The 11,646-nt window shown below is 31.3% G+C and overlaps 1 protein-coding gene across 1 annotated transcript; it reads right to left on the reverse strand.

Moving 5' to 3' along the window:
• Positions 1 to 4,621: 4,621 nt before the first annotated feature.
• On the reverse strand, positions 4,622 to 6,491 carry LOC125855697 (uncharacterized). Its single transcript, XM_049535436.1, has 4 exons — positions 6,488 to 6,491; positions 4,914 to 5,248; positions 4,728 to 4,871; positions 4,622 to 4,651 (listed from the first exon to the last, which is right to left on the reverse strand). The coding sequence occupies exons 1-4, from the start codon at positions 6,489 to 6,491 to the stop codon at positions 4,622 to 4,624; spliced, it is 513 nt and encodes a 170-aa protein (XP_049391393.1).
• Between the last annotated feature and the right edge of the window lie 5,155 nt (positions 6,492 to 11,646).

An 11,646-nucleotide genomic window follows, 5' to 3' on the forward strand; every position in this document is an offset into this window, starting at 1 on the left:
TTATTATTAAAGAACTTAAATTTTTTATCCTTTTTACTATACTGACAGTTCAATTATTTTATCCTTTCTACATTACTTGTTTCTATTATAAGTATTGTCCCCCATTAGTATCATCTCTTCACCTAAAGGGAAAATGATCTTCAAATAAAATTCTATAACTAAACATTTATTGTCAATATTCAATTTGCTCATAAAAAAATTTGGTTTTAGAATTCTAATTTTGAAAATGAAGTTCATATAATTAGTGTTGTCTATTTTAACTTGTCATTACATGATGCAAATTTAGTATAGTCCGCTAGTATATAAAAAATATTAAATGGTCAATAAAAATCTATCTATTTCATGTTTGAAACAATAAGATCGAATCTTCGTAGTTAAAGTTGAATCGAGAACAAAGATCAATATCTCAGCAAAAAAGATTATAGAAAAAATAAATCAAAGAATATATAATCAATTTTCATTTTCAACTGAAATACTCCTATTGTTGATAATTTGTAGACTTTCAAGCCTCAACAACTTATTATATGTGAAAAAACTCTTCAATTTATTTTACGACTCAACATACATGTGCAATGTATGTGTAGAGAAAATATTATACTTAAAAAAGACATAGAAACACTATAAGTTAAAATAATTAATAAATTTAAAATATTTAAAAGGTATAACATAAATGCGGTGATTGCATACAGAATAGACTGATAAAAAAAAATTCACCCACAAATATGGCAAGATTGAGGAAGTGTCTATCATTAGTTAGACTTTTTAAACTCAACTATTGAAATGAAAGAAATTTTTATAATTAGTATTTTCTCATTTAATAGGGTCATATGTAGTAAATTCAGATAAGTCTGTCAATAATAAATTCAGAATATATATTGAATGGTCAAAAAAAATATCAAAAAGAAAAATTTCAAAGGGTTATAAAACCTATCACCATATTGATCAACTCGAGTATCTCTAATCCTTCGGTTAATACTCTCTTGACTCTCATGTATCTCTTTTTCTCTCAAGTTTTATAACTACGCAATCTACAATTTGGTATGTTTTTAATTATCTAAAGTGTTCTATTCTTCAAATATATGAGTTTTTGCAACTTTATCTCTTCTTTTTAATTCTCCTTCTAGTGTATGCATGAAGGCATCCAAGAAAAGAAACTTCTTGTTTTTCATCTTCCCCCAATTTTTTTTCACTTTGGTAAAAATTGAGAGATGAGTGTATGAGTTATAGGGAATGGAAGATAATAAGTGTTGGTCTCATTTTCCAACCTCTTCCGATTTTCTGTAACTTTTACACTCATCACTCACTTTTTGCCAAAGGAAAAAAAATTGAGGAAACTGGAAAATAAAATGTTTCTTTTTTCGAATTTCGTCATGCATGCTAGAAAGAGATTGACAAAAAAAAGAAGAGAAGTTGCAAAAAATTGATTCTTTGAAGAATATAATACTTTGAGTAATTAGAAACTTACCTATTGTTGATTGCCTGATTACAAAACCTTAAAGAAACAGAGACACTTGAAAGTCTTGAGCGTACTAACAGTAGGATTGGGGGTACTCGAGTTGATTGATATAGTGATAGGTTTTATAACCTTTTGATATTTTTCTTTTGATATTTTGTTGACTATTCACTATTTTGAATTTACAGGCGGACTTACTGAATTTATATCACATACGAGCTTATTAAATAAAAAAAATTTATAAGAATTAATTCATTTTTAAAATTTGAGCTAAAAAAAAAATTAATGATAGACTACTTAATTTCACCATATTTTTGGGTGATTTTCTTTGATCATTGTGTCGTGCATGAAATCATCGCAACTTGTCATTTTTTTAACGTTATACTTTAAAAAATTTTAAATTATTGATTATTTTAATCTGTAGTGTGTTTATGTCATCTTTAAGTATATTATTTTTTCTACACATGTGTTGCACATGTATGTTAGGTTGTATAATGCACAATTCTGAAACACACTTTAAAAAATATCAAAGAGGATTAGAAATTCCACAAGGAAAATCACTAGATGTGACTTGCACACTTCCAAAAAATTAGAGGCCATATAATTATTAGTTGCGACCAAAATAAAGGACACATTGATATATTACGGCAAAAAAATACTTTACCAATTAGGTCACTTGTTAAATTGTTATAATTACAAGTAAACTTCTTAGTAACATCTAGATCATTACAAACTCTGATAAAATCTCATAGGAGTACTATTTTTCTTTCAAAGTTGACCAACCAAAATTTTTGCAAAGCCAATATTATCTCCATCATTATTATCACTCAATATTAGGAGTACTATTTATTTTTTCTCAAAATTAGAACTCTAATGTTTCCCAAAGTAAACAAAAGTTTTCTACAAATATGGGGTCCATTTTTTTACTTTTATAGAGGATGTTAAAGAGCATTTTCTCCGAACTCTAATATTTCTCAAAGTTTACGATAAATATTTGTATTGAAAACATTAATTACCAGAAAATACACTTGCCATTTTTTAGTAATGTTGACAATGTATTGCATTCACGGGGTGGCTCAATATGATTTATGGTCTATGAAATAGAAGAAGTACTACATTCACACAGGGGCGGCACAATATGATTTGTGGCCTAAAGTAAAATTTTAAATGAAGCCTTAGTTTTTTTTCTCAAGAAAAAAAAAGATTTTAATATTTAATTTGTTTAAATTTTATTTTTATATCTTTTGTGATGCAAAATTATGAGTAAATTTGTTTTATGATCAATTTTATGAATTTTAATTTTAAGAAAAAAATTTCCATTCGAGACCATTGTTATTCAAACTCTATAAGCAATATATGCATTTGGAAATTAATAAAATATTCAGATCTAATTGAAATATTTCTTACCTTTCTACTCCCTATATCCCACACGTTCATTAAGCGAAATAATAAATATAGGGTATAGTTTACTAAGTTATTCCTAAAATATTTTGTTTCATCTTAAAAATTAAGTGCTTCTATATTTTTTCCATGTAAACTCTCATACACAATAAGATTAGGCATATATCACTATAAAATATGTGTAATAATAATATATTCAAATTAAATACGAAACTATATAACGTAAGTTTATTGATGAATGAGAGATTACCGCCAATAATATTATTTTAGAGTCCCAAATATGTTACTTATGTGTTTGCATAAAAAACTTAGTGGTTGGATTAGGTGATGAGTCAAGAAAACTCAAATTCAAAAGAAAATATGAATTAGCTTGAGACCAAATGGATAAAGTTCTATTTTGTACATTCTCTAACACTATTTAAGCATTATTCAAACTCAACTATTATGAAGATAGCATAAACTGTTGTTGCACCGACAAACTAAAAAAAGTATTATTTTAGGTAAAAGTCCATTAAATTTTGATTAAAAAGTATTATCAAGTATCACCACGTAAAATTTGTACAATGAAGGTTTACAATTTATTGCTTGCTATTAGTTTAGGTATCATTGATTCCATGTAATTTAGTTAAACAATGTGTGTAACCATAATATAGCGGATATTTTAGTTCCTTTTTTTAAAAACAAAATTAAGGCAAAATGGTCTGGGAGGCCCTTGTACTTGTCTCAGTTTGTGACCTGAGCCCTTTTACTCACGACTTTGCCAACTGAACCCTTGAACCCATTGAAACCCAACATTTTAAACCCTTTTTTTTTTACCTGTCATCCCATATAGCAAAAGTAGTTCAAGTGCACGAATTACACCCACTTTAGGAGTGTGAGATACTTTTAAAAAGCCAATAATGATCATTTTTGGCCATCTTCCTCAAATTCCCCTAATTTCGTCTTCAAATATCCAAAATTTCTTCTCGTTCTCACTTGTTTATCTCTCTCCAAAATTCTTCACACCAAATTTCTTCTTGTTCTCCACAATCGATCAGGCCTAGTCTATATTTTATTTTTGTCGCCTTTTTCTTACTCGTTAATTTTTTTGTTCCTCACAATGACTGTTTTTGCTATTGTGGGCTTCATGCTGAACTTAAGATGTCAAGAACATCAACTAATCCAGGAAGAATGTTTTGGGGCTGTCAAAAATATTCAAATGGTAATGGATGTGGATTTTTTCGATGGGATGATATGGTTGATCCTCCATACCAAGAACAATACTACATGAAGAATCAATCAACAAATGTTGATCATGAAAGGCATGGAAGGCATGGAAGACAAGGGATATCGAGCATTAGTATTGATATCAGTTGTTGTGATTGTTGTCATTTGGTTTCTATCTTTTGTATTTAAGATGTATTGATGATTTATTCATTTGAGTACTATGATAATGTAATATAATGTATGAAAATATCCAGATTAAGACTTATAATTATTATAGCAAATTCATAAACACAAATAACTTGTTTTTCTTAGCAAGTTAACACAACAAATGAAAATTAAGTTAACAGTGGAAAGTATCATAGACAATGTCATTGAGAATTTAGCTAGGCAAAACATGAGTCTTTACTATGAAATATTATGTGTCTTGAGTTCTTGGTGTGGACTGAGTGGCTCGTTTGTAACTTTGTTCTTGTAGCTGCTTTTGAATAATTGCAGCTCCACCCTACCACCTTAGTCCATTGGGTTTGTAACCAAGATTGATATTGGTAGGCACTGAACTCTTCAATGTAACACTCTATCAGTAGTTCCAGACTGTTAAAAGGCAATAATGATATTAGTTAGAGATTATATAGAATCAAACTAAAGGTCCTTAAATGATAATACTTACCCTTTCTATCACACTATTTGCTCTAAATAGCACACCAAAACCAGCTGTTCTTGGCTTCTCTGTTCTTGGCCTCTTATATTCTCGATTTGCACCACCTCTTTTAACTTTGATACTCCTCTTTGAGCCACTAGCACTAGTAGTTGACTAATGAGTACTAAATTGACTTGTTGGTTGAGCAACACTTACAAAATTTACAGAAATATTTGCAGCACTTCCACTAGTAGTTATTGCAGCAGTAGTTGCACCTCCAGAAGTTGCTGAAGTAGTGGTTGGCCTTTTAGTAGCTGCACCACCACTTCCATCAGAACATGTTGTAGCAGTAGTTGCACCTCTAGAAGTTGCTAGAGTAGTGACTGGTTTTTGAGTAGCTGCACCATCACTTCCACCAGCAGTTACACCTGTAGAAGCTGCTAAAGTAGTTACACCACCACTTCCACCAGTAGCACCACCAGTGTCAGGACCCGAGGTTATACCCCGGATGCAACACGGCGTACACGACCCCGTAGAGGTCTTATACAAGCCTCATAGCATTCTTGAACATCAGAGCATAGGAAAATAGAGAAGAATTTAAAACATTCGTTACACTCGAAGACATTTTCATTAAAAAGCAAGCGGAAGACTTTCTAGACTTTGTCTCAAACCATCTAATACTTAGAATACAACATTGGGACTTAGCCCATACAAAAGCTTTAGCATAACTAAAAGACATAAAGGAGCAAAGTAGGCTTTGTCCTTGAAACTATGAGGACTCACCAAGTCTTCATCTTCAAACACGTTAGAAACCTACTCCTCAAGCATAGAACACCAATATCTCCAAACCCTACAGTTTGGTAAAAATGGAGAAGAAATATGGGTTAGCACATTAGATGTACTAAGTATGGAAGCCATGCAAAACCATGCTTAAAACGGACATTTATTTGATAGTCATGCTTTTATGCATTTTTGATGAAACCTTCATAAACATAAACATAAGAGGTATAATATTCAACCACAACCAACATTCAAGTCATACTTTCACATTTGAACATAATCTACATTAAACCATTACTTCACATTAGACTTCACCTCAAGCAACCCTCAAACTATACCTTGTGCAATGTATGGGTAGCGTCTGTAGACACGTAATTTTTGACCAAATTTAAGGTATTACACCATTTTTAGTACATAAATATTTCTTTTATATATAAATTAAATATTTTATTTTTCATCGTATTTTAGTAAGTTTATTTTAAAAGATTGAAAAACTACAAAAAAATATATGTTTTCTTTTAATTTAAATTTTAATAAATAAGGTAGTATTTCTTAATTATATTTTTAGACTAGCTATTTGACTTTTCCTATATTTTATTAGTGCAAAATAATTAATTAATATATTTATTTATTTTATTATTAATATTATCATTATTATAATTTTTATATATATTTAATTTATAATAAAAAATAAACCTATCTTCCACTACCCAACTCCACTCCATTACCCTCACCCCCACTTCACCCTCACCCCCACTTCCCCTCACACGACACACACACAACACAGCACACACATGCCCTTATATTACATACACAAAAGAGAAAAGTGAAAAAAAAAAAGAAAAAAAAGACGGACAGAGACAGAAAAACGGAAGGAAAAGAAAAAAAAAAAACATTTTTCATCCCAAAAACTATACTACACGAGCAAGAAGAAAAAAAAAGAAAACACTTCCATTTTATTTATTCTTCTTTCAAACAATAATCATACATTCACATCTTTTCTTCCTTACCCATTTTTTTTCATATCAACACAAACACATATACCATCACAAACAACCTACAAAAATTGTGGGTGTTCTAATCGAGCTTCGGTTAAGATTTTGCGGTATTCAACTTTACTTTATCTTCTTATTTAATTTATTCATGAAATTTGATGTAATTATTATGATAAGTTTTCTTACACTTTTATTTTATTCATAATTTGATTAAAATGAAGAATGTGTTAAGTGTTATATCTCTTTAATGAATGAAAGTAACTTTATTGGTGGTTATTTTTATTTATCTATTTTCGTTCATTAGTTGTGATGTCTTAAAATGAATGGGTCATGATGTTGTTCATTTCTTGATTTCGATGCTAATAATGATAAGGTAGGAATTATTGGGTTCACAAAATTATTGTTGTTTTATTTATTAAATAAAGAATGAGATTTATTTTAGCAATTCGTCATTGTTTTGTTGGATTAATAAAAAAGTACAATTAGAGTATGCCTAATTTCGCCATTAACTTCAAGATAATATATATATATATATATATATATATAATATGTGTAGGCCTAATTTTAACATTAACTTTAAGGGTGAATAAAAATAAAAGAATATAAGATAATCCAAAATTTATATTGTATCCTAGAAGTTTAGATTTGTTTTATTTTATTTGATTTTATTTAATATTTTCTTATAACATTAGATGGGTTTAAGGCATGTAAACAAAAAATAATATTTGTTTCAATTAAGAATGTGGTTACACATCTTTTTTGAAACACTTAAAAGAAATTCAAGGATGTGGTGACACACCTTGATAAAATTATTCTAATATATATTTTAACATGTGGATTAATTTAATTAATAGTATCATCAATAAATATAATAATGAAATGAGAAGATTAGTTGTCTCGAATTCAGAAAAGTAAGAGTAAGTACTTTTAATACAAGATGAGTTTTATGCACGTTAAAAATATCTGTAAAAAATTAAGAATGCAGTTGCGCATCTTTTTTGAGACATTGAAAAAAAACTCAAGAATGCGGTGACGCACCTTGTCCAAAAATATAATAACTTTCATTAATTTAAAATAAGATCACTTATAGATAAAATTAGGTGATGCACTCGAGAGAAGAAAACAATTATGTTCATAAGCTATTTATATGTCAAAAGTCGAGAATGCAGTTATGCATCCGATTTGAGACCAAATAAAAGTTCAACAATAAAAATGCAAACAAGTCATGATCTGAAAATAATATATCCACAAATGATTTAAAGTAGGTAAAAGTCAATAAAAGCGACCGTGCTAGAACCACGGGACTCGAGGGATGCCTAATACCTTCTCCTCGGTCAACAGAATTCCTTACCCGAATTTCTAGTTCGCAGACCATATAAAGAGTCATTTCTTTTGATTAGGGATTAAACAAAAGGTGACTTGGAACACGATAACTCAATTCCAAGTGGTGACTCTGAAAAAATAAAATAATCTCTTAATCAATACCGTCACTTAAATTGGAAAAACCCTTCCGCCGCCTTGCGCGAAAAAGGGGTGTGACATCTCTGGCGACTCCGCTGGGGAATAACCAGAATTCGAGATTTGTATATTTGACTTTTACTTTATTTTATTATATTATTTCATTGGATATATTGTTTTGATGACCTAATGTGCTACTTGCTGCTCATTTATCGCTTTGATATTGTTGAATTGTATATAATTTGTCTTCTCGAACACCAATCTGAGTCTCTAAAAATAGGGTAGTAGGGAATGCAGTTATGCATCCCGATTTCTTTTGCGATAAAGCTGAAGTGTCTGGGCACCCAGTGAAGGATTTTAGTTATACATGTTAGGCAAGGTTGGACCAGCAATGAAATCGGAATAGCGCTGCTACCGATAAGTTGCCCCTCCTTGGCTCGAGTTATCTACTCGGGGAAGCCAGTCTAGATACCTATCTTATTCCGATTTGAACCTAGTAAAACTAGAATCTAGACACGGTTATCCCTAGAAGACTCCGATTCATGTGACTTAGTGAGCATCAAAACAAGAGTTAGGTTCGTCCAGGACAAGTATCCCTCTCTTACTTGACCTCTTAGCTCATTTTATGTGCTACATGAAAATGCATTTATTTGAAAGTTTCTATAAGTTGACTCATTTTAGTATGACTAATGCAATGAAATTTTTATTTTATTTTATCTTTTAATCTTATTTAAAAAAAAAAAAGAGAAAACACGAAAATATTTCTTCTTTTAAAAGTCATTATACATTTCTAAAAATAAAATAAAAAATTTGCATTACTTAATGAAAAGAATAATAATATTTTTATTTAGATTTTTTTTATAAAGTTTGTAAAAAGAAAATTCAAAATATTTTACTTTCATAATACTTTAAAAAGTTACATTTGTCAAAATAAAAAATAAAAATTTAATATCTTAAAGTTTTTTTTACTGTCCAATCTGGACGAACTACGCACACCTGATTCTCACCTCAATGAGATACGTAGGCAACCCTCTTTGGATTCGGTGATCTTTATTCAAAAATAGAAAATTAAAAAATCGTCTTTCAAAAGTTCAAAAAAAAATGGAAAACAAGAAGCTTTAATCTTTATAAAAAATAAGTATTTATTAATTTTCTTTTAATAATTCAAATAAAAAAAACTAAAGAACTTTATCTCAAAGTTATAAAAAAGAAAAACTTAGTTATTGAGTTTTGGGAAAATATGCAAAGATCCTTGCAAGCGTGTTACGTATGCAATCTCAAACGGATTTGATCAATGTATCATTAAAATAAAAATAAAAATTATAACTGAAGAAGGTCTAACCTTAACAAGCATTGTTATCTATGCACAGTTAAATTAAGGTGGTTGATTTGTGGTTAAGCTGGCATCCCATCCCTATAATACAAGGTCAAAAGGGAAAAAGAAAATGACTCACAAAGACGGAAATGAGTCGAACAATGATGAGGTCCAGAACCAGATGATGTCACAAGAAACAGTGTCAGCCGAAGAGATAAGGATACTAAGACAACAAATGACGGAGATGTACAAAGCTTGGATGAGTGGACAAGCTCCACCGCCTTCAATCCGTGACTATCTAAATACAAATATGTCACCCCATGTCCAAGTATCAATGAGTGATCCTATCTATCCACCTGGATTCGGTCCCTATGCTAACGCATCTAATGTAGCTGAAACTTTTACGGTGCGCCCTTTAAGTACGCCTATGACAAGTAATCCATTATTCATTCCAACTGCGCCGACAAATGTCGTTCAACAACCTATAATGGAGCCAAAATCCAACAACGATCCTCCACCCAAAGTTCAATATGATCGAGATTATACTCCTGAATTGACTTTTAAAATCCCAAGCTCTTACCCTCACACTCATCAGTATAGTTCCCATGTTGAGGCTGAAAAAGCTGTTAAGAACGATGAACATAAATAATTTGCTAGAAAAATGAAGAGTTTGGAACAAAGTGTAAGAGATATGCAAGGATTGGGAGGTCACAAAAGTGTTTCATTCAATGATTTGTGCATGTTTCCCCACGTTCATCTGCCCATCGATTTTAAAACTCCAAAGTTCGAGAAATATGATGGACATGGAGATCCTGTAGCTCATTTAAAGAGATATTGTAATCAATTGAGAGGGGCTGGAAGCAAAGAAGAATTGCTCATGGCTTATTTTGGGGAAAGTTTGATGGGAATTGCCTCAGAATGGTTCATAAACCAAGATACTTCTAACTGGCACACATGGGATGATTTGGCTCGATGTTTTGTTCAACAATTTCAATATAACATTGACATAGTTCCAGATCGCACTTCACTTGTCAACATGAGGAAGAAGACCACTGAAAATTTTCGTGAATATGCTATTAGGTGGATAGAGCAAGCTGCTAGGGTTAAGCCGCCACTGAAAGAATCGGAAATGATCGATGTTTTCCTTCAAGCGCAAGAACCAGATTACTTTCATTATTTACTTTCCGTTGTTGGAAAAACATTTGCTGAAGTTATTAAGATTGGTGAAATGGTGGAAAATGGCATCAAGTCTGGAAAAATTGTAAGTCAAGCTGCCTTGAAAGCTACAACACAGGTGATTAAAAATGGATTAGGAAATTTTGAGGGAAAGAAAATGAAGGAGGATGTAGCATATGTTGTGTCAGGNCTGAAAATTTTCGTGAATATGCTATTAGGTGGAGAGAGCAAGCTGCTAGGGTTAAGCCGCCACTGAAAGAATCTGAAATGATCGATGTTTTCCTTCAAGCGCAAGAACCAGATTACTTTCATTATTTACTTTCCGTTGTTGGAAAAACATTTGCTGAAGTTATTAAGATTGGTGAAATGGTGGAAAATGACATCAAGTCTGGAAAAATTGTAAGTCAAGCTGCCTTGAAAGCTACAACACAGGTGATTAAAAATGGATCAGGAAATTTTGAGGGAAAGAAAATGAAGGAGGATGTAGCATATGTTGTGTCAGGCACACAAAAAGGTCCAAGAGGTCCACCTTATCAATCTGCACCACCTCAATACCATCAGTATCTCCCTATGCAAGACACACAATATTCTGTTGTTCCACCCCAATATGCGGTTTACAATGCACAACCATATGCATATCCACCAAAATATCCTCAATGGAGAGCATTAACAAATCAAAATGTTCGTCCTTCTCCTCAAAATTTTCGAGCACCTTATAATCCCCGTCCAAGACAAGGATTTGAAGGAGGTCAAAGGCCTAGAAACAATTTCACACCAATTGGAGAGTCTTACACAAGTGTATTTGAGAAATTGAAACGTTTGAATATGATAGAGTCAATTTCTCAAAATTACGTGGATCCATATGCAAAAGGTTTCAATCCTACAATACGGTGTGCATACCATTCTGATGCTCCAGGGCACAGTACTGAAGATTGTCGAAATTTAAAAAGAAAGGTGGAGGAGATGATTCAAACAAAGATGATTGTGATTCAAAATGATGACCCCCCAAATGTTACTAAGAATCCTCTACCGGCGCATAATGATGTACACTTCATTGAAATGATATGTGATAACAAAGAATATGACAATTCTCTCAATTCTCAGGAAAAGACAATTGAAATTGTTGGAGCTTTCATGAAGGCTAGCGTGCAAAGTAATGGCTAAGAAGTCAAGCTTGGTGATTGGGATACACTCTTGTTTTCTCTCAAAAAAGAGTGTATGGATA

This window comes from Solanum stenotomum, chromosome 2, assembly GCF_019186545.1.
Source record: "Solanum stenotomum isolate F172 chromosome 2, ASM1918654v1, whole genome shotgun sequence".
Classification (NCBI taxonomy): domain Eukaryota; kingdom Viridiplantae; phylum Streptophyta; class Magnoliopsida; order Solanales; family Solanaceae; genus Solanum; species Solanum stenotomum.